At 33.2% G+C, this 25,135-nt stretch overlaps 1 protein-coding gene across 1 annotated transcript; it reads left to right on the forward strand.

The window, feature by feature from the left end:
* Positions 1–5,150: 5,150 nt before the first annotated feature.
* Positions 5,151–20,930, forward strand: LOC119662732 (dynein heavy chain 2, axonemal). The gene is made up of 16 exons (XM_038072466.1): positions 5,151–5,243; positions 5,306–6,016; positions 6,075–6,834; positions 6,903–7,992; positions 8,042–8,212; positions 8,424–8,934; positions 8,996–9,380; positions 9,453–9,896; positions 11,079–14,258; positions 14,315–14,513; positions 14,574–17,095; positions 17,244–18,598; positions 18,662–18,766; positions 18,819–19,761; positions 19,814–20,304; positions 20,363–20,930. The coding sequence occupies exons 1-16, from the start codon at positions 5,189–5,191 to the stop codon at positions 20,908–20,910; spliced, it is 13,470 nt and encodes a 4,489-aa protein (XP_037928394.1). The 5' UTR covers positions 5,151–5,188; the 3' UTR covers positions 20,911–20,930.
* Positions 20,931–25,135: the final 4,205 nt, after the last annotated feature.

A 25,135-nucleotide genomic window follows, 5' to 3' on the forward strand; every position in this document is an offset into this window, starting at 1 on the left:
GACTTCTGTGATGAAATTTATTGAATAAATCAGTTGATTCAGCGTTAGTAACGTTCCAAATAGTGTTGACGTAGATCAATAACTGTTCATTTAAACTCGACCGAAGGTTCCAAAATCGACAAATTTATTTACTCTATAATTTTTTTATTATTAAACGCCTTGAACTTGAAACCAAATGGTTTTTATGTATCAATCAAATTTTGTATATAAATATATCAAAACAGTTTTGCAATATAATCATTTTAAGGATCGTAAAATTCTGTGCGTATTTTCTTATGGAAATCATAAAAACTGACTGTAAAAAAAGTATGGAATTTAGAATAGAAGATAATAGAATAGAATAGAAAGTACTTCAAAATTATTACTTACTTAAGTTACTTAAGTTTTTCGCCGATGATAGAACTGCTTTGAGTTTTGGCAAATACCTTTCAACAATGATATAAGAGGTAAGACCATTAGATGTGTGGTTCACAGAATGGATTTAATTATTTGAAAATATCCTTTTTAAGTAGAATATACTAAGAATCAGCTCGTAGCCTGTCTAACTTGTATTGATATTATTGATATTGATAACGAAATCATAAACTTTCTTTACAGAAAACATACTTCAGAACCAGTTCAGTTCAGAACATATTATTCAAGAACCAGTTCCTAAATTTTTCGAGAAAAATAATATCATGAAAAACAAAAAAAAATATATTCTAAGAACCTTTTTCAGGAAACAGTAGCAATCGGAAAACGCTAGCTTAGCTTTTAATGAGCCATTTCAAATTGCTAAGATTTTCGTTATGGAAACAAAAAATAGATTAAGTAAACTAGGTTTTTTTTCATCTCCAAGCGTAATTCACATTTATATAATTTTTTACACATAAAGAATTCAATTAAAATAAAGATTCTATATTCAAATATTCAGCGAAGAGACCACCATGAGCAAAAATCAATTTCCGCTTATTGGTCTTTGACATTGCCTAGGACTTTACCCTTCTATAGATTTAGTGATCAAGATAGTAACGTTAGCTTGATACATCTATTGATGATTTTTGAAGCACTTTTACAAATTTATTTTCTTTGACAGTTTCAGCAGATTACCTACCATTATCTCTCTTTCTTCGTGATTCTTATAAAATGTTTTTACGAACCTGAATCCTTAAGAAGCATGGGTGTCCACGCAAGAAATAAGCGTTTATTAACTTTTCCGACACAATCAGTTCTTTATAGCAACATCAGTATTTGTAAAAATAATCATAAGATCAAATATATATTATTTGTGCTATATTGTTATAGGTTAATGCTTATGATACCGGACTTTGAAGTTGTAAAGTTTAAACATTAATCACATATTGATTAGTTGTGCGTATACCTATTAGAACATTCTTATTTACAAGGGGATAATGTTATCAACTTTACTTAAATTTATTAAGTTTCTAATGTAATTCATAGATAGTCAAAAATTTAGTTTTAGATATATATGAGATTGATTGTTTCATATGATTTTTTAGTTTAACCGTGCATTAATCTCTCAATAATGGTTTCTGATATTAGCAAAATTCTGTTACATATTGAGCCTGAGAAAATTTCAAAGATATTTCATAATTCTACTGCTAAGTTTTTTGTCTAATATACAATATATTGTAAATAATTAAATTAAATATCTGTTATATTTATACACTTGTGTTTATTTAAAAGTGGCATTTTATGTTATACATGACTAATTTGAATTCTTATTTATAATGAAACATATTTCACTTAAGGCAATGTATGAATCAGCGTATATGTCAAGTGCATAAAGAATCAAATTCATTATAATTAAATTTTATATATATATATTTTTTGATTCCAGATATTTTGTTTAAGTTGACTTCATTTGATTTTCTGGAAACTAAATTACAATCAATACGAAACCATACTTAATAATGAAAAACATATGTGAAGTCGAAATGTTTATAGATTATATATTAAGTATAGATTTTTTATGTAGGAATACTAGCAATTTTCACAACTATTCGATATTTGACCAGTGCATGCCTGGTTATACTTTAAAGGGTCTTAGAAACAAACTATTTATAATTAAAGTAATACCTACGATCTATTATATTTATCTAGTATAAATATTGATTAATAATAAAGAGTTAAAGTGTAGTATAATATTTAATTCTGTTTTTAAAAAAGGAAGAAACTTTCGAAAAAGTTTCAGCTTAAAATCCATTTAGTCAAATAATATCAAACTGATTGCTTTGTCCAATTATACTGAATCTCTACTTGTATGTGCTTTCAGACTTCTTACTAATCAGAGACTCGTAGTGCTTAGTATATAATATATAATATAATAGTATATAATATAATATATAATCCAAATATGACACCTTATTCGAGTAATAATTTGAAATGATCTTATTTTAAAGAAGTATTTAAAATAAGAACTAATCTGAATTTTTGACCATCTGATGTTCTCAAACATTTAGGTATACACCTATCTATGTTACATACCAGCATGATCTGAAAATCTTTTTATGCTTGTCAATTGTCAATATATAAAAATTGTGTCTTTTCCTGTCCTTCCACCGTAGATTCGGATGTCCCTTACCGTGTTTTCCACCCGCAGGTACCCAATTAAACACCTTTCTAGCCAGAGCCAAGCCAGCGAAGCCGCTGAGTTTTTATACGCCTAACTATGTCAATGGCGCGATATAGCTCATACTGCTCAACGTTCTCTAATTTGATACTTGTCAACAATGCGTAAGGACCCATAGATCTTCCAAAAATATATGCCTGCTCTTCACTGTTGGTAATTATCTACGCTTCTGCACCATACAGCAGGACAGGCGTGATAAGCAACTTGTAATTCTCTTCGTTAAATCTCTATCGTGACGTCATTTTTGATGTTTACACTGGCTTCCAAATAATCAGAGTCTTTCACAACTTCAAACTTATAATTGTTAACAGTGACGTGAGTCCCAAGATGCTCACAAGATTTGTTTATTACCTGAAGGGACTTCACAGACTAACTTCAGAATTCTGAGTTAGGTATTATTTGACAAATCTACGAGGAAAACATCACAGTTAAAATTTGTAAGAAAAAATAATGAATCTAAGCTGTGTTTTCAACATTTTGAGAAATTTAGATCAACATAATTAAATTTAGAAGTTTTATATTTGTATCTGTGTTTTTAAGAACCTAATCTGTCAAAAACATACCTAAATGTTGAACGACTTTCTCTCGAGAAAGTCCATGCAATATGGAAATCTAAAAAAATTAACAGGTTAATGTGGTTTATAATCTTGATTCTCTTCTAATGACAATTTGTTAAAACATTATTACTAAAAGTTTTTGACAAAGAAAAATTATTTGGACTTGAACAATTAACGATTTCAACAAGATATTGTATAACACACCATTCATCCAATAATCTTGTGATCTCCATAAATGCCAATGTAAATTCCGAGATTCCGATAAATTGTTGATTTGATCTAATGCAGAACAGATTCTCAACGACGGACCAGACAAAAATATTTAAGACTAGACAAAAAAAACTTTTTTACAATATAATATAACTTTCAATCTTAACCAAAATTCAAAATAAAAAAAAACCTAAGTTTTCTTAAGGGATCTCGGAAGATGCAAGACCAAATATGTATATCTTCTGTAATACAGGGTGTTAAATCATCAACGAAACGCTAACAATATTTATATTTTCGTAGAATTATGCAATATTAATTAGTGAAAGTATTTTAACTAGGGCAAAAAAAAAAAAATATTTTAATTATCTACTTAAATTTAGAAGCATGTAACTGACTCGCCTGAAAATCGTCATATTTTACGATAATTTTTTAACGATATTTCACGCTAATTAACTATTCATATTTCTGCGAAAACTAATTTATAAGAAAACATATGTTTAGTAAACATTTTCATTTACTAAATCGGATATTTACCAGATGATTTGGTTTTACTTAAATAAAAACTTGTCATCGTATTTTATTACTTTCTAGCTACTTTCATATAAATAGCAAAACAGACTGTCTGCCTTTATCTGGAAATGTCTATTTATTTAATGTCTGTTTTGTGAAACAATGTTGTGAGCACATGATATATAACGATAGATACGACTCATCGTACTTAATGTCTTCTCTACATTTCTTCTTATTTTTAATAAATTATTTTTAAATTATTTTAGAAAATCTTATAATTATCGTAAATTAGATTTATCATTACTTTTGTTATTACTTTTTTTAAACTCAGTATATTGGTTTCCAGGCCATTGAAAAACTATATCACTTCTAACATTACCTAATTCATCCATGTTATTAATTTTTTAAATAGAAAAGAGTATCATTATTAGAGTTCGCTTCCTACAACTTTATGTTTTTCAATGGTGCTATCTAAAGTACATTTGGTTGAGGTTAGGTTAGGTTAGGTTGTACCGGCGACCCAGAATATCTACTTAAAGACCTATAGGCCCATTGTGTCAACCTATAAGGAAACTCAAGAAGTTCACAACTACCTTGAACCTTTGGCAAAACTTATAATTCTATTTAAGGAGAGGTCTTGCAGTTGACGAAGTTCCTCAAAACGATCTCGTAAAAATAAAATTTCTAAGGACAGACTCCAAAACTAAGAGATTTACTATACAAGTAACACTACTTGTTTTGATTGTTTCTAAAGTCTTATTTTGTTGTGAATGAAGGTAATATAAAAAAGTATTACCTAATAATACCAGGCCATGGTAGACATTTTTAATACTGTAATAAATGCAAGCAGAGGTTATATTTTTGAATATACTTAATTTTTATTAATTTATTTTTATTAATTAATCTTTATTACTTTATTCATTTAATCAATTAAATTAATAAGATCAACTGATTGCTTACTAGATGGATTTAGTTTAAAAGCCCAGAACTTGGGAGTTCACACAATATATTCACTGGCATGGTGTAATCGTTAATGGTGCTTACTTTAGGACGAGTTTAAATTTTTTCAATGTATGGAGAAGATAACCGATTTCAATAATAATGCGATTATTATTTTTTATGTATTATTATATATTTAGTTTACAAATATATTTAAAAATTTAATTTAAAATACGAACTTGATTCTGTTTTCATAAATTTGACAATTGAAAAATAATTTTTTACTGCAAAGAATAAATTGTTTTCACATTTTTGAATATCTATTAATTTATGCAAGAAAATGGAAAACTTTGTGTACCCAGATGACTACGACACTTCGGAACTCGAGGAACAAGGTAAGGATAAAACAAATATTAGATTTATAAAACTGATCAACTGAATATACTATCTTGTGTAGCAAAAGCGCAACCAGTTGTAGTTAACACTGAGATTGAAATTCCTATACCTGACTACACCGATGAGGAATTAGACACTTTGGTACAATATGTGAAGTCTTTGGTAATGCTTCGTTGTTACGATGTAGACAGTTGGTCGGAAAGAGCAATTACCAATATTCGCCGATGGTTTATGAATATTAATTTTTTGTACTTAACTACATTTTACGATAGTGGATTTATTGAGGCATGTTGTGGATTTCCATTAGCACCTGTAGGGGATATTTGTTATTTTGAACGAAAACCTTTAGAAATATTTAGAAGTAGTACGTTTCACACAGACGTTATGAGAGGATCGCTTCAAGTGGACTTAGATGGTTGCTTACTAGATACTATCAATCATGTATATTCCTTATTAGTAAGAAATACAGTGCTTTGGAATGAAAATTTGAAATTTATAATGGTTAAAGATTTGGATAAGTTTTTATCCATTCTCAATAATTTTCACCATAGACTCGCAGGAACTACAGTGCTGTTTGTTCCACACAAATCAAAAGTACCAATGGTTGCATCTGAAAATGATGACGATGATGAACGGGATGACAACAAATGTATGGAAACTCTTGTGCTGTACTGGACTACTCAAATCCGAGCCCTTTTAAGTGATAAGATACTAATTGCTGATAATGAGCTATTAATACCAGAAGACGAATTAAATTTTTGGATATATCGATGTGAGTTATTTCTATATTATAATTACTCACTATAATTTCGTAATGACTAAATCCATAGGTGAAATACTACAAGGTCTATACAATCAGTTTTTTCACACTGATGTTGCTGGTGTAATACGAATCTTGCGACAAATCCATTCCGTGTATGTGAAGCAAATCGATGATTTAATTCAGCATTGTTTGAGAGAAATTGCTGAAGCCAAATTAAATATCAAATTTCTTAGCCTTATGATAAAACCCTGTAACAGAATGGAAGAAGCAAGAAAGTTAAGCGAAATCACGCAATTCATTCCTGATTTCATAAATACTGTACGATTTATTTGGACAAATTCTAAGCATTACAATCGACGTGATCAAATTACCAATATTTTTCGATATTTCACTAACTTTATTATAAAAATGTGTACCAAGCACTTAAGAATTGATTATGTGTTGAGAGGATACTCGCGTACTGGTATAAGATTAGCCAATCTTAGTTGTGACATAATATTTTGTTACAGGTGGATGTATGATATTATGTCGAAATATCATGCCAGACGAATGCCAAGATTTGGTTGGGGCTTAGAAATGGCAATGATTTTCAATCACATCGATGCATTTGTTGAACGCTTAAATGATGTGCTTGACATTTGTGAAGCAATGATTGTTTTTGGTCGTTATGGAGAGAAAGAAGAAATGCCGAAAGTGCAATTTGGAGGAACCCATGGAATGATGTTCGAAAAAACAGTCAAAAGTGTTGAAGTTCAGTTCCGAAAAACCTTGCTCAATCTACGTAACGATTGTAGAGATGTGATACTGAATGTGCACAGAAACGAATGGTAAGTTGTGTGTAATGACACTGATATAAATATGCAACCATATATAACTTTCTGATGTTAATTTTCAGGTACGCAGAAGTACTGGTATATCGTAAAACAGTGCAGACTTATGAGGAAACAATTCAACGTCTAATGTCTGCTGTTTTTCAACGAATACGTAACATAGAGGAAGGTGTTGAAGTTCTTCATGCCTTATTTTATTTTTCCTATCGTCCAGACTTACGAAAATTGTACCTGCGTCAAGTCACGGAATTATGGGTGATGGTGATGGCGGAAATGGACCACACTGTTACCGCACTAATGGGTCGTGTCAAGCATCACCTCTCTTGGATACCATACTATGCACTGCGTGCTCAGTACAATATAATTAATATTGAACGTTTAGAGTGGTTGAAAAATCTAATTTGGAATTCAGATTGGCTGCCAATCGTTCCTGAAACAAACATGGCACAAGATAAATTCGAAGATATACAATTGACTTTTGATTCCAACAAAATCCAGTACTTTGAGGATTGGTCAAATGAAATTGAAAATGACGATTTAGATGCAAAACTTAATTACACACTGATTAGGAGAAGTGAATTATCAGACGAAATGATTGAGTGTAACATGGATGATGCTATATTATATTGTTGTGAGCAAGCGGTTCACTTTGAAAAAATGGGATTCCAAAGTCCTTTTACTGTTAAGCCTGTTCTTGACAAATACAGTACTATTCGATTTGTATATAATAGTGTTGTTAAGGTTTGCATAGATTACAACACCATAGTGAGTTATTTGTCAGATAAAGAAAGAGAACTTTTTCGGGCACTTATACAAGCCTGCGATCGAAAAATATCGCCTGGAGTATTAAAACTTACATGGGGAGGCGAACTAAGTGATGCTTATGTTGCTGATTGTGCTCTTCATACATCAAGACTTGAGGAATCACTTATAACATATAAAAGATCTAACCGCGAGATCGCAACGGTTTGTAGGCTTATATGTGATTACCCGTTTTTCCAAATTAAGGATCCCCCAATTTCTTCACTCGATGAATTTGAATTTCTCGTTGAAGATGACAACGATGACAATATGGATATAGTCATTGGATATTACAAAGATTTGCTCGATTTAGTTTATGCAGTTTTTGCCGAATTCGAAAATTATATCAGCGAAGTATACGCTTAGAAATTTCTGTTATTATGATAATAACAATTTCTTTCAGATGCCTACAGAGTGGTTCGATTATGTGTATATAATAGATGCAATGTTAGCGGTCGGGTTGGTAACAAGTGCGCGTAACTCTCTCGTGAATATGCATTTAATGCTCACTCCAGAGGGAAATTTGGAGCCCACACCTATTATTCAATCATTCCTTGATATAAGATTTGGTGAAGTTAGTATAATTTTCTTTTTTTTTCACTACTGTTCGATAAAACCTCTCTATTGAAAACAATAGTTTATATTAAGAATTTAATTTCTTTCGTCAAGCAGACATTAAAATTCAGTTTCATACATATTTATATAATTAATATGAATATATGTGTATTATTAATTCAATTTTAGAAACAGATTTCTTTAGTTAAATATGAAACATTTTTTTGTAGAAAATATTGGACCCAAGCATGGAAGACATTTTTGAGCTATTTGAACGCATATTTGAACAAATTTGCACCAATTTAAATAGTTTCCCTAGAGTTGGCGAAAAAATGGGAGCGCCGCCTGAGTGTCTCAACATTTTATTTCTGGATTTATACAATGAAGATCAGGACGCACTAACTGTTAAAATTGCCATTCTCAGTGAGCTATACAATAACAGTGTGGCTATAGAGAATTATATGGTATATTGGGATACTTATGCCGATCTATGGGAGATATCGGAATCTGAACTCACAAAAATAATTGAATCTTCTGAGCAAACTGCTGAATATTATGAAGAAATTTTACTTGCTTATACAGCAATGGCCAAGGAAATAGCTGCAGCACCAAAAAGTACCAATGTTCGTGTAGTGCTAATCGAGCTAGGTCCAATTAAATCAAGTCTTCTCTCATTGGTCGAAAAATGGCAGGTAGTTATGGTCAAATTACTGCAGAAACGTGCTGCAGCTCGCTTAAAAGGTATCAAGTCATAGAATATATTTTAATTAATGTATTGCACTCATATTATGTCTTGTAACAGGAATATATCGATACATTCATAGAAATGGCAGGCGAATAAGGTTTCAGCCACGTAATTTAAAAGAGGCGAAAGAAGCTACATTATTCTACAATCGTTTAGTAGAAGAAATTCCACAAAAAGAGAGCGAATTTCCACATGTTCGTGCACTTTTTGATGCCATTGATAGGTGCAATACTGCAATACCAGAATTGATGAGAGTGCTCTTAATAAACTTAGATGCTGAATGGCTGGCATATTTAAAAAAAATTGCTGAAGCGGAGGAAATGCTTGAAGTAACACGCGATGAATTTAAAAAACATTTATTAGCCCAGGCTGACAGATTTAAGACAGCCATTAAAGAATTTTTAGCCGACTTTTTTCTTAAGGTCCCAACCTCTATTGCTACGTAAGTGCAATTTGATATTTGCGATAACGAGTTCTCAACACAACCTTTATTTTAATGATGATTTTATTTCAGGCATCCAAAGATAGCTCTGAAGTATTTAAATATAATTGGGAACAAAATCGACGCATGCTTTGAATTTGAGAACTCGCTCATAAATGATTTAACGGTATTTAATATAAATCAATCAGAAAACTTGGATCTCCGTAAGCTGCAAGCAGAGTTAGCTATAATAAAAGAAATTTGGGAACTGGTCAATGAATGGCAAAAGAACTGGAATGAGTGGAAAAGTGGGAACTTTTGGGAAATAAATATTGATATTATGGAGGACACGGCCATTACTTTATACAAGAGTCTGAACGTTTTATGTAAGAAATATAAAGATCGCAACTGGGAAATGTTGGAGGTTACTACAAAAACTCTGGACTCATTTCGTAGAACCCTACCTCTTATTACTGCTTTAAAAAATCCTTGCATGCGAAAAAGACATTGGGATCAAGTTCGGGAATTAATGCAAACGTTAGTAGCAACCAATTTACAGATTTTTGCAATAATAACTCTTTTCTTACACAAGATAAAATTGAATTATTGCTAAAGTATTTTGATTCACTAAACTTTAATATAAGTAAGTTAATAATAATCTGCAAAGATGAATAACAGACACTTAATTTTCGAAATTGCTTACTGCACCCATTTCAAAGTCCTATACGAGTGTATCAAAAAAAGAAAAGACTAAAAAACATCCATCGATGTTTGTTAATGTTGTAATCCATTGAGTACTTGTTATACTAAATGGATAAAAACTTCTAAAAATGTTAATAATATTTAAGCTATTTATAAATAAGCATTTAAATGAATAAGATAAAAGTTTAGATTTGCTTTAAGGAAAAATATAAAAAGGAATTATGGCTCTTTACCGATTTTATTTTAAATTCACTCTGTCGTGCAAATTTATTACAAGATGCACGAAATGCACAGATTGCGCGAATTTGCAATGGACTACAGCAAAATACACACACAAAATTTCTTGCTATTGATTACAATCTTGCTATTCCTAAACCTATGTATATATGCTTGCAACGAAACAAGAAAAACAAACAGTCGTTTCATTTTGATGTTGCAATTCTGCACTCTTGCAATTTTAGAATAGCATTTTTGCATTTCGTGCACCTTGCAATGACTTCGCAAGATGGAGTGATATTCAGTGATATTCACCCCTAATATATTTTATGTTATGCAATGGACTTATTATATATATATGGCTTAAACTGATTATGTATATATATATCCCTAGTTCATCGATATGGACTCAACAAAGTTCAGCATAAAGGAATCCACGAGTTCAAAACTGATATTTTCTAATCACTGGAATTAAAAAAAAAACTATTATATCTCACAAATCTTTCCACGAATTACTTTTTATTAACATATACAAATACATCACAAAACATATTTTAGAAATGTTGGGCCCTATGCTGAGATCTTGTGTACATTTTACTATGTATTTTTAATAGATTTTTTGTTATTTATTTCTTTCTAAGAGCATTTCTAAAAATAATCCAATATACACGAAAAATATAAATTTATTAATCCCGACTAAACTCTTGTATAGTTTGGGTATAAAGGTCAAGAACTTGAATTTCTAATCGTGTTTTTCAATTAAATATATTTAAAACTAATCGAAATTTGTGTTTTTTGTAGAGATTTTGACGAGACATCAAAAAAGTTTACTTTGGAATTAATTATAGAGTTGGATTTTCAATCCTTTTCTGAAGAAATACAGGATATATCAAATGCAGCAACTATGGAACTGCAAATTGAGAATGGCATCAAAAATATCGCTCATATATGGAAAACACAATCGTTTGAAATGATGTTTTATCGCGATGGCATATATCGTATTAAAAACGTGGACGATTGTTTCCAATTGTTAGAGGAGCATATGGTACAAATTTCGGCAATGAAATCGACGCGTTTCGTAGAACCATTTGCTGAAATTGTAGATTATTGGGAGAGAACATTATCATATGTAGCAGAGACACTTGAAAACACTTTAAATGTACAAAGGCAATGGCTTTATCTTGAAAATATATTCTCTGGTGAAGATATACGTAAGCAATTGCCAGAGGAAACTGAGAGATTTAATTTTATAACCGAAGAGTTTCGTGTTATTACGTCAAGAATGTTCGAGGTTAAGACAGCTGTGAAAGCAACTCATTTAGGGGGTCCACCATTTCTTTTAAAACGTTTATTCAGTATAAATGACCGTCTTGAACTTATTCAACGTGCGCTTGAAATATACTTGGAAAGTAAAAGACAGATATTTCCAAGATTTTATTTTATATCGAACGACGATTTACTAGAAATTTTAGGAAACGCAAAACGTCCTGATTTAGTACAAATTCATCTGAAAAAACTATTTGATAATTTATACAAATTGGAACTTAGAAAAGCAGGTAAAACACTTAACAAGTGGCAAGCAACGGGAATGTACTCAGACGATGGTGAACATGTAGAATTTCTTAGTCATGTCTTTCTTGATGGACCTTCGGAAAGGTGGTTGGCCGGTGTTGAAGATGCTATGATAGCAGTAATGAAGGAGAGACTTAAAGAAACGCGTGTATCGCTTAGGAAATTAAATACGAACCGAGAGAAATGGATATCTCTATGGCCAGGACAATGTATATTAACCACATCTCAACTCACATGGACCACAGAATGTACACGGAGTCTAATACATTGTCAAATGGTGAAACAAAAAAAACCACTGCGTAAACTGAAAAGCAAACAGAACAAAGTGTTGAATAGATTATCAGAAATGAGTCGAAAGGATTTGGTGAAAATTATGCGCCTCAAAGTGAGCACACTTATCACAGTTGAAATTCACGGTCGTGATGTTATTGAGCGCATGTATAAAAACAATTGTATCGATGTTACTCATTTTGAATGGTTTTCCCAGCTGCGTTTTTATTGGCTTCGCGATAAAGAAATTTGTTATATTCGCCAAACAAATACGGAGCACAAATATGCATACGAGTATACTGGGAATTCTGGCAGACTGGTCATAACTCCTTTAACAGATCGATGCTACATAACTTTAACGACAGCCTTACACTTGCATAGAGGTGGCAGTCCAAAAGGCCCAGCTGGTACAGGTAAAACAGAAACAGTGAAAGACTTGGGAAAAGCTTTAGGTATGTGGGTTATCGTAACTAATTGCTCAGAAGGCCTTGACTACAAAAGCATTGGTAAAAACTTTTCTGGTTTGGCGCAAACTGGTGCTTGGGGTTGCTTTGATGAATTTAATCGTATAAATATTGAAGTGTTGTCCGTCGTCGCCCAACAGATACTTTCAATTATTTCTGCTTTGACTGCGAAATTGACAGAATTTGTCTTTGAGGGAACACTTATAAAATTGATACACACTGTTGGTCTCTTTATAACTATGAATCCTGGATATGCTGGAAGAACAGAATTACCGGATAATTTAAAATCAATGTTTAGACCTATTTCAATGATGGTTCCTGACAATATGATCATTGCTGAAAACATTTTGTTTTCTGATGGATTTACGAATACTCGTAGCTTAGCCCGCAAAGTGTATACATTGTATGAATTGGCTAAACAACAGTTATCAAAGCAATACCATTATGATTTTGGTCTACGATCTATGGCAGCACTACTGAGATATGCTGGCCGTAAACGAAGACAACTGCCCGGAACAAACGAGGAAGAAATTGTTTATTTAGCTATGAGAGATATGAATGTTGCGCGTTTAACTGCGGCCGATTTACCACTTTTTAATGGTATCATGTCAGACATATTTCCTGGAGTTGTTTTACCAGTTATAGACTATAGCTATTTTAAAACAGCTATTGAAAATGAACTGCGGGACCATAATCTTCAAATTATACCCATTGCCATTAAGAAGATATTGGAACTTTACGAAACAAAAAATTCTCGACATTCCACCATGATAATTGGTGATACAGGTACTGCAAAATCAATCACATGGAAATGTTTGCAAGGTGCTTTTGGGCGGATGAATGCTGACAAGCATGCAGGCTGGGAGTGTGTTATTGTACATCCCATTAATCCAAAAGCTTTGAATTTAGCTGAATTGTATGGTGAGTATAACCTTTCAACTGGAGAATGGTTAGATGGTGTCCTTAGTTCTATAATGCGTGTTATTTGTGCTGATGAGGAACTCACACAAAAATGGTTACTATTTGATGGTCCAGTTGACGCTGTCTGGATCGAAAACATGAACTCAGTAATGGATGATAACAAGATTTTGACATTGGTTAATAGTGAACGAATAACAATGCCAGCACAGGTATCACTTCTATTTGAAGTAGCTGATTTAGCTGTTGCCTCACCAGCTACCGTCTCCCGGTGTGGAATGGTTTATAATGACTACAATGACTGGGGTTGGCGGCCATATGTGAAATCCTGGCTTCGAAACCAAAAACCGCCTGAGTATGTGGAATTAGTTGAAACTCACTTTGACGATTATTTAACTAAAGTGCTAGAGATGAAACGTACCAAATGTAAAGAAATAGTAAAAACAAATGAGCTTAATCTGGTTATTTCAATGTGCAAGTTGTTAGAGGGGTTTGCTACCAAACAAAACGGAATATCCGCACATAATATTGACCAATTAGAACAAATGACAAAGTACTGGTTTATGTTTTGCCTTGTATGGGGTATATGCCCTGTAGTCGATGAAGAAGGGCGTAATAGAATGGATGCATATATAAGGGAGTTGGAAAGCTGTTTTCCAATCAAAGATACAGTGTATGATTATTATGTAGATCCACATCAAAAAGCACTATTGCCCTGGGACGCCAAACTGTCAGAAACTTGGAGATATAATGCAAAGTAAGTAAAAAACATCAACTTATTTTTTTTTCAATCTCATGATTCTATGTTTTCAGTCAACCATTTTATAAGATAATTGTACCTACAATAGACACTGTTCGGTATGACTATGTCGTTTCAAAACTACTACAAGAAGAAAATCCTGTCATGTTGGTTGGAAATGTAGGAACTGGTAAAACATCCACAGCAGTGAGCGTAATGGATTCATGTGACAAAACACGCTATACAGTGCTATCCATTAATATATCAGCCCAAGTACACAAATGATTCGTAAAATAATTCTTAAATAATCATTATTCACATTTAATTTTTTAGACAACAGCTGCTGGCTTGCAAGAATCAATCGAAAACCGCACTGAAAAACGTACGAAAACATATTTCGTTCCAATAGGTGGCAAAAAAATGGTGTGCTTTATGGATGATTTTAACATGCCTGCAAAGGACACATACGGATCTCAACCTCCTTTAGAATTGATAAGGCAATGGATAGACTATAAGTATTGGTTTAATAGAAAGAATCAACAAAAAATCTACGTTCAAAATACTATACTAATGGCCGCTATGGGACCACCTGGTGGGGGACGTCAAGTTATATCTCCTCGGACACTTAGTCGGTTTACTATAATCAATATGACATTCCCTACAGAAGCTACTATTGTTCGTATATTTGGCACAATGCTAAAGCAAAAACTTGAAGACTTTGAAACGGAGATTAGAGAAATAGGACTCAAAGTTACTCAGGCAACTATTACATTATACAACGACGTCGTTGTACGCATGTTGCCAACGCCTGCAAAATCCCATTACTTATACAATTTACGTGATATATCAAGAGTGTTTCAAGGCTTGCTACGCAGCCATCCAGAAGCTCATACGAAGCGATCAATGTTCTTGCGATTATGGGTGCATGAATGCTTCCGTGTATTTAGTGATCGGTTAGTCGACGACAATGATCAAGGATGGTTCTTGAATGAAATGAACGACGTATTGGGAAAGTATATGGAGATAACTTTCCATAGTTTATGTCCAAACAAAACCATACCTATATTTGGAGATTTTATTAGTAATTTAGGCTACTACGAAGATTTTGTTTTTGAAACGTTACGTAAATTTATTTTAAATCAATTAGATGAATATAACAACTTTCCCGGGATGACACGCATGAACATTGTTTTCTTTAAAGAAGCAATTGAACACGTCACACGAATAGTACGAGTTATTTCTCAACCACGGGGTCACATGTTAAATATTGGCATAGGTGGATCGGGCAGGCAAGTTTTAGCAAAAATGGCTGCTTTTATTTGCGAAATAGGAATATTCCAAATTGAAGTTACCAAGAAATACAAGTCACATGAATTTAAGGAAGATCTAAAGAATTTGTATAAATCTACAGGTGTTAAACAGCGGCCAACCATTTTCATTTTCTCTGGAGAGCAAGTTGTTGAAAATACTTTTTTGGAAATAATCAATAATATGTTAAGCACTGGAGAAGCCAATTTGTTTAAAGCAGATGAGTTTGATGAACTCAAAGCTGAATTGGAACGTCCAGCTAAAAAGGCTGGTGTTATGATTACCACTGAATCTTTATATAACTTCTTTATGCAAAATGTGCGAGAAAATATGCACATTGCTATAGCCATCAGCCCAATAGGAGAAGAATTTAGAAGTTATTTACGACAGTATCCTGCACTTATTAGCACAACAACTCCTGATTGGTTCCGGCTTTGGCCGCAAGAAGCATTGCTTGAAGTTGCACAAAAGTTTTTAGCTGACTTTAGCATTAATGTTCCAGTTCCAGGAAAAGAAAATGAAGTCCATCGTGATAGTTTAGTTGAGACTACTGAAGATGTTCTTCAAAGATCAGTATCTTATGTATTTTCAGTTATTCATTCAAGTGTGGCTGATGTCTCTGAACGAATGTGGCTTGAAGTAAAACGGCGCAACTATGTTACTTCACCTACTTATTTGGAACTTGTTACTGGATTTCAGAGGTTATTAGAATACAAGCGAGGTGAAATTAGCGCTAGTGCAAACAAGCTACGAAATGGCTTATGGAAAATTGCAGATACCCAAGAAAAGGTAACCTCAATGTCTGAAGAACTGAAAATTAGTTCTGAACAAGTAAAAGTCCTTGCGAAGGAATGCGAAGAATTTATTGCAGAAATTGAGGTTCAAAAAGCTCAAGCAACCGAAAGAAAAGAAGAAGTCGATGCAGAAGCAGTAATTATTAGAAAAGAAGAGGTCATATGTATGGAACTAGCAGCAACTGCTCAAGCAGACTTGGAAGTAGTGATGCCAATGGTTGATGCTGCCATTAAGGCGCTTGACGCATTAAATAAAAAAGATATTGCGGAAGTGAAATCATATGGTCGACCTCCTATGAAAATTGAAAAGGTAATGGAAGCTGTTCTAATACTACTTGGTAAAGAGCCAACGTGGGAAAATGCTAAGAAAGTTCTCAGTGACCAGAACTTCTTAAACGATCTGAGGTTCTTTGATCGTGATAATATTTCCGACAAAACTCTTAAACGAATCGCATTGTACACAAAGAACCCCGAACTAGAACCAGATAAGGTAGCTATTGTGTCACTAGCCTGTAAGTCGCTTATGCTTTGGATTATAGCAATTGAAAACTATGGTAAGGTTTATCGAATAGTTGCTCCAAAACAAGAAAAACTAGATAATGCAATGCGGTCTTTGGCTGAAAAACAAGCTATGCTAGCTGCAGCTAAAAAGAGGTTACAAGAACTGATGGATCAAATTGCGGAGTTATATCGCCTATTGAATGAAAAGATTGAAATGCTGAACGAATTACGGATAAGAGAAGAAAAGCTACGGTAAAATATTAAATTTCTAATTTTCTCTGATTCTTCTATGTATTAGAAATACAGAATGCAAAATCAGTATTATGTTCATAATTTACTCATGTTTAAGCTTCGTACATTTACTTATTACATTGTATATAACGTATATTTTTTTTATCAGAAAACAACTAGAACGCGCCATTATTTTAGTCGAATCATTATCTGGAGAACAACAACGTTGGATCGATACTGTTGCCCAACTGGATTTGGCATTTGAAAGATTACCAGGAGACTGCCTCATTGCAACAGCGTTTTTATCATATTTAGGCCCATTTGACACAAAATACAGAACAATACTTCTAGAGCAATGGAATAAATTAATACTTGATAATGGTATTCCAGCAACAGATGAATTAAACATAACTCTTTTTCTAAGTGATGCAGTTACAATTCGAGAGTGGAATATCCAAGGTTTACCAGCAGACGATTTTAGTACAGAAAACGGTGTCATTGTAAATAGAGGTCAACGATGGCCATTAATTATAGATCCCCAAATGCAAGCAAACACTTGGATTAAAAACCTTGAACCGGAGTTATTGGTATCCGACTTCGGACAATTTGATTATTTAAAGACATTAGAAACAGCTTTACAAGTCGGTGCTCCCGTTCTACTACAAAATGTTGGAGAGCAAATAGATCAGGCCATTAATCCAATTCTTCGAAAGAGCTTCACAATTCAAGCTGGACAAAAGCTAATCAAATTTAATGATAAATACATTTCATATAATAATAATTTCAGGCTATATTTAACAACCAAAATAGCAAATCCTCACTATCCACCGGAAATTGCTTCAAAAACTACAATTGTCAACTTCGCTGTTAAACAGAGTGGATTGCAAGCGCAACTGCTTGGAATAATAGTGAGAAAAGAAAAACCAATTCTTGAGGAACAAAAAGATGATCTTGTACTAACAATTGCGAAACACAAACGCACTCTAATTGATTTAGACAACGAAATTTTGCGTTTATTAAACGAGAGCCGTGGGTCAATACTTGAAGACGATGAGCTATTCTCAACACTCCAAAAATCTAGACAAACTTCAGTTTTAGTAAAAGAATCTCTAACTACCGCAGAATTTACTGAGATTGAAATTGATGGTGCTCGACAAGAATATCAGCCTGCCGCTGAACGTGCAGCAGTATTATTTTTTGTACTCATGGATATGTCGAAGATTGACCCTATGTACGAATTTTCCCTGGCTGCTTATATACTCCTGTTTACTCAATCCATAGATCGTAGTCCACGTCATAACATCGTTTACGAGCGAATTTTACATATAAATGATTACCACACCTACTCAGTATATAAAAACACATGTCGAGGATTGTTCGAGGTACATAAATTGTTGCTGTCGGTGCATATGGCTGCCAAAATCTTAGATTGTGCAGGAAGACTAGTAGAAGCAGAGTACGAGTTTATTCTGAAAGGTGGAATTGTGCTAGATAGACAAGGCCAAGCACCTAATCCAAACCAAAGTAAATTTAATTCATTTCCAGTTTATATATATTTTTTAAAATCTTACTTACTAAAAATTTTAGAATGGATTAGTGAGCAATCTTGGGATAATGTAAGTGAACTCGATAAAATTGCTGGCTTTCATGGAATTGTCGATTCCTTTGAACAAAACAACTATAATTGGTCAGGTATAAAAACTGTACAAAATAAATGAAACATTTCTAGCATATTTTTTCTTAGTTTGGTACGCAACTACAAGTCCAGAGAGTGAAGATCTCATTGGGGAGTGGAACGAAAAATTAACCGATTTTCAAAAAATTTGTGTTGTCAGGTGCTTGCGACCGGATCGTATATCATTTTGTTTTACCCATTTTGTTGTAAGTGTTTTGGGAACGCGGTTTGTTGAACCACCTGTATTAGATTTGAAAGCAGTTTTCGAAGAATCTATGGCACAAACTCCACTAATATTTGTACTTTCACCTGGTGTGGATCCAACGCAATCACTTATGACTTTAGCTGAACAATTAAAAATGACTTCGCGAATGTTCTCACTTAGTTTAGGGCAAGGTCAAGCACCTGTAGCCACGAAACTTATAATGGATGGCGTCCGCGATGGGAATTGGGTATTTTTAGCAAACTGTCATTTATCACTTAGTTGGATGCCCACGCTAGATAAAATAATTGCTACTATGCAGTCAATGAAAATTCACAAAAGGTTTCGTTTATGGCTGAGTTCGAGTCCAAATCCAGAATTTCCAATCTCAATTTTGCAAACCAGCATTAAAATGACTACAGAGCCACCGAGAGGAATCAAAGCAAATATGAAACGCTTATATAATACACTATCTGATGTTAATTTAGAACAATGCAATGACCCATCGAAATACAAAAAACTGATATTTTCGTTATGCTTCTTCCATTCCATTTTGCTCGAAAGAAAAAAGTTCCTTCAACTAGGCTGGAATGTAGTTTACAGTTTCAATGATTCTGATTTTGAAGTGTCTGAAATATTACTGGCCTTGTACTTAAATGAATATGAAGAAACCCCATTTGGAGCATTACGGTTTTTAATTGCCGGTATTAATTATGGAGGACATATAACCGATGATTGGGATCGTCGTTTGTTATTAACTTATATTAATCAATTTTTCAATGAAGAAGCATTAACACAATTGAGATATAGGTAAACTAATTATAGTTAGCATGCAAATTAAGTTATAACTTATCTCTTTCAGACTTTCAACACTTCAGAATTATTATATACCAGGGGATGGTGATCATCAATTTTATCTAGATCAAATTTCACAGTTACCTAATTTCGATAAGCCCGAAGCATTTGGTCAGCATCCGAATGCTGATATTGCCTCACTAATTGGTGAAGCTCGAATGTTATTTGAAACACTCTTATCCATGCAGGGACAAGCAGCTACAGCAGTCGGAGAAAACAAGGAAACGAGAGTATTGCACTTAGCTTTTGATATCTTAATAAATACTCCAGAAGAATTAAACTACGAGCAAACTTCTAAAATTATTGGACTCAATCGAACTCCTTTGGAAGTTGTGCTTTTGCAAGAAATTGAACGATACAACGTGCTTTTAGGAAACATTAAGGTACATTTAAGAGATCTTCAGAAAGGAATAAAAGGCTTAGTCGTAATGAGCACTGATTTGGAGGAAATATTTCATGCTGTTTACGAAGGACGAGTTCCTCTTGTGTGGCTTAAAGGTACACGAATAATGCGATATAAAACAAATGATAATTTAACAAAATTAATTGATTTCAGCTTATCCATCTCTAAAACCATTGGCCGCGTGGTCTCGCGATCTATCCCTTCGCATAGAGCATTTCTTTTTTTGGTCAAAAACATTGCGACCACCAAACCTATTTTGGTTATCAGCATACACATTTCCAACTGGTTTTCTGACAGCAGTTTTACAAACATCTGCGCGAGCAACTCGTACACCTATTGATGAGTTATCTTGGGATTTTCATGTGTTTATTGAAGAGGATGCAGCAGCAGCACGTATTGTTCGTGAAGGTGGTGGTGTGTACGTGCGTAGTTTATTCCTTGAAGCGGCTGGCTGGCAACGTAAAATGCAATGTTTGCAAGATCCACTACCTATGGAACTGGTCTGTCCAATGCCTGTTGTACATTTTAAACCAGTTGAAAGCTTAAAGAAGAAAACAAGAGGAGTGTATCAATGCCCAACATATTATTATCCAATTCGTTCTGGCTCATATGTGATAGCTGTGGACCTCAAATCGGGGGTTGAAAAAGGGGAGTTTTGGACTAAACGCGCAACAGCGCTCCTTTTGAGTTTAAGCACTTAACAATATTTTTTTTTATATAAAACTCAAAAATTTAATGTTTTTATGTATTTATTTTTGTTTGTTTTATCATTTTCAGATTAGTTAAAGTTTCTATTTGAATAAAGTTTATTCATATATTAGCATTAATAAAGTATTAATGAACTCTATATATTTATTTGTGTACTTATAGTCTACTGGAGTAACGCAATAGTAATACTTCCATATATGTAATCTAATAATGCACGTAAAACTGAGCGAAACCATATTTAACAGTGAAAATTTGAAAATTATCCACATAAACAAGATCCTTTGCATGATCTTTCAGACCAATCGCCATCATCAGAATGTGGAATAACTTACTTCCTCACTTATTTGGCCATAGTAACCTATTACCGTATTTCGGCCTGTCACAGCATGTTTCTCAAGCCACCTTTGCTCCGCGCGTGCCCCCTTCAGTTTCGAATATCAAATCCAGTTAGTGCTCCCTTAACTTGAGCACCGGAGACACGGTATACCTCTACGCCTTCTTTTCCCAACTACTGCTTCAAACAACTTTTTCGCTGAACCTTCTTCATCCTCTCTCACGACATATTCAAGCCAGCGAAACCGCTGGATATTAATTCGATAAATTATATCAATATCGTGATAAAGCTCATATAGCTCGTGGTTCATTTGGATGCTACTATGCTACGAAAACTGCTACTAGTGGGTCGTGAAACAATATGTCCGGGAATTATCTCACACAACGAAGCCAGATGTGTGATGTATGACTTGTGATGTATAATACTGTTATGCTAAACTCACATATCCTTCACATCAAAATCTTTCTACTTTCTTCTAGTCTACTATAAACAGGTTAAAAAGGAGTGCGCTAAGAACCAAGCCCTGGGGGACGCCGGCGTCGATGAGAAAATCATGGGACAGAGAGGAATCGACTGGAACCTAAAAGGTTTTGTTGGGCAGAAATTTGTGAACCACACTGCAGAGCGTTAGGGAAAGCCGAACTGGTGGAACTTTAGAATTAAGCCCTCAAACCAGTCGGTATCGTAAGCTTTTTCAATGTCAAGGCTCAATGCCACAGTGGGCTGCTTATTGAATAAGCCTACGCATATCTCATTTTGGAGATGTTGTAGAGCATGGACGGTGAGAGTTTGACTCCTAAAACCAAACTGATAAGAGGAAAAAATATTATTCCACGAGGAGAAAGACAATGACTTCGCAAGATAAAGTGAATACCTCTAATAGGTTTTATTTATTTTTATTACAAATCATTATCAATGTATAAATTAATTATTAAAATTTATAGTTTCATTATTTATATGAATCTTGATTTAAATTCTGAATCTCAATTGTGTTATGCTTTAAGTTTTAATTTAAAAATATAGTGAAAAGCACTGACGAGTGTACTAAACAAAAATGATAAAATTTTAATGAAAAAATGCCTCACAATAAGAAAGGAAATTTAAAATAATTCGCTTTTAATGCTACGTAATGGATTTTAATTATGCATAGAAAAATTCTCAAGCATTGGTCAAAAGTGAAGAATGCGAGAGGAATATAATGGAATTTCTGACAAAATTATTAAAAGGGTAACAAGAAAGGAAAGCACTTTGAAAAGTTTATTAAATAATTAAGAGCTGTTAGCAACAATTGTTCATCTTCATTAAGAAAACGTAGGTATGAAAATTCTTCTCAAACTTGACTAAAAACATTCAACATTTCAATATTCACCTTCTACCCTCAAAAGTACTTTTTGGAAAAGTACTCTTAAGCTGGATGCTGACGCAAATCGGGCTTTATCAATGAAAGTACCACCAACGATTGCACATATGTATACATTAGGTTCGATGTAAAAGGGTTTAACATATCACAGCATCACAAACAGAAGATTTATTTTGAAACTACGAAATAGCCAGGTAAGAGCAGTGTTTCAATATTTGGACATATAAGACGAAACTATATTCAGATAAGATTTAAAAGCGGACAAATTGCTTTAAAATACGCAAAATCGAAATTACTACAAAACAATCTTTGGAAGTTAAAATTATTTTTAATTTATTATTATTTTTATTTTATTAAACATGACTTGAATGCAATGAAAATCATATCGCCGTTACTCTACATTGCATCGCACAAAATTGGTATAAATTCTATCCTTGAAATTCTATCCTTTTATATAGAAATTTGATCCTTTTATAAAGCACGACACTCAAGTATTAGTACGCAGAACTGTTCATTTAGTGTTCTCAGAAATGATAAACGCTAAGATTTTTGAGTGCTTTTTCTTCATGCTTTAATATTAAGGATCACTAATCAAACGCCAAGCTTTCCTCAATGTTTAATGATGAATATTAATAATTATACCTCAGACACAATTTAGAACTTTAGTAGATAACACTATTCGTACTATTTTTATAACTAGGATACCTATTTCATCTGTTTTTAAAAATATCTTATATACTACACTCTAACCCTAACAAATGTGGCTAATGTCAAATAACAATTTGAAAGTACAATAAACAAATATATATCTCCATCAAAGTATTGTATAAATAATGGTATTCTTGATTGTACAATTTGTAATAAAAAATCCTATGTATAACATTTTAAAAGCATTATATAATTCAAAAAAATACTAAAGTCTATAGTCTATAAGTCTAAACATTCTAATTTTCTTTATTGAAAATACAGCAGTTTTTTATCAACATGCGCAAAAGTGTTACCAGTCGAAACATGCTGTGCTGACTGGTTCCTGGCATAGAGAAGAGTGACAAATAGAACGAACATAAAATTTCGCTACGATAGAATTCTCGAAGTCTCGATCGTATAATTGAAAGAACCAAAGAAGGGTTGGTTTGAAACCAAAATTAATCTCGTAATACATTGACAGTTCTTAAACTATAAAACTAGTTGATGTATATGCCTTTGACCTTAACATAAGAATCTCGCTCGCGCTAGGTGAGTTGTCCAAAGTCTTTCAAACAAATGTTCAATTAAAAACTTAAATCTCTATTAAAAGACAACAAATTTTTTATCAATATGCATAGAAGTTAATAATCGAAACATGCTCTGTTAACTACTTTCTGACATAGATATCTGCAATAGAACAGATTACATAAATATAAAATTGCTCCTCAGACGAAAATTTAAAGTTCTTATCAGAAGGACTTCGAAAGAACCAAAAAGGGATTGGTTTAGAACCAAAGTTGATCTCATAATATATTGACAGTTCCAAAACTAGAGATATAATAGATTCAGAGATTTTCAACTCTAACACCAGAATATCGCTCGCACTAGATGTCTTTCAAAGGAAGGTTCAACCTTACTAAAGGATTTAAAAATGCTCAGATCTATAGCTGCACTTTTAATTAAGCAGCAATCAAAATGTTGTTGTCTTGCAAATTATGTTCAAGAATTTTGGAAGAGTGCTATGATATGCTGCAGAAACAGTCAATCAAAGACCAGTTAATATTTTGTTGATTGTCTTGTCATACACAAATTAATGACAATTAGTCAGAAGACAATTTCACAAACAGCGAATCAGGTATTATATTTTATAGGCCAGAGGTCTCTAAAAGAAAAATGATTTCTTGCTACTGGGACGATACTCCAGGTAACCGCCAGACCACAAGTTGGATTGTGTCTACTATTACGGTAGAACAGAGTTTTATATTTTGGTAGGTTATTTAATGGGTCAATATGCCCTACGTTATCATCTTAACGAAATGAATCGCTCTAAGGAGACAAGAAGTCGGCTTTGCTTAAAAATACAAAAGACCTCCAGTTGATGATTGTCTTTATGGAATTTGGAGCAATAGAAAATGTTGGAACGGGAATTTGTATTTCTGTCTGATGGTGGAATTTCCCAAACAATTTAGATTTTGGTCTTTATTGAAACAGCAAAGTATACTCTCTTCAGGTTGGCTCAGTTAATAGCACAAAAGATCAAAAATAGTAGTATTTATTTACTGGAAAACAATACTCTAGACCAATTCTATTCTACGGCATTTAAAATTTTGCTTTGGGTATAGTTTTTTTTTGTTTTTTTTTTTGCAGTAGATGAAAACCATCTAAAGCCACAGTATAACACTTGAACCCACTAAAGCAACCTCTTTGGAACAAGTTAAGAAGACTTTAGCCATTAGACTCTGAAAGACAGCTGGCTGAGGTCACATTCCAGTAATCAAGGTGTAAAGATGTTAGAAGCTTAGTATATAAGTTTTCAAATTTATCTAAGCTCGATGAT

Source organism: Teleopsis dalmanni, chromosome X (genome assembly GCF_002237135.1).
Source record: "Teleopsis dalmanni isolate 2A chromosome X, ASM223713v2, whole genome shotgun sequence".
In the NCBI taxonomy this organism is placed as follows: Eukaryota; Metazoa; Arthropoda; class Insecta; order Diptera; family Diopsidae; genus Teleopsis; species Teleopsis dalmanni.

Excerpts from the sequence above, each read along its gene's own strand:
- LOC119662732 (XM_038072466.1), top strand. The coding sequence starts at position 5,189 with ATGGAAAACTTTGTGTACCCAGATGACTACGACACTTCGGAACTCGAG. Across the intron at positions 7,993-8,041 it reads TCGAAAATTATATCAGCGAA|ATGCCTACAGAGTGGTTCGA; the intron begins GTATACGCTTAG and ends AATTTCTTTCAG. Across the intron at positions 8,213-8,423 it reads TTGATATAAGATTTGGTGAA|AAAATATTGGACCCAAGCAT; the intron begins GTTAGTATAATT and ends ATTTTTTTGTAG.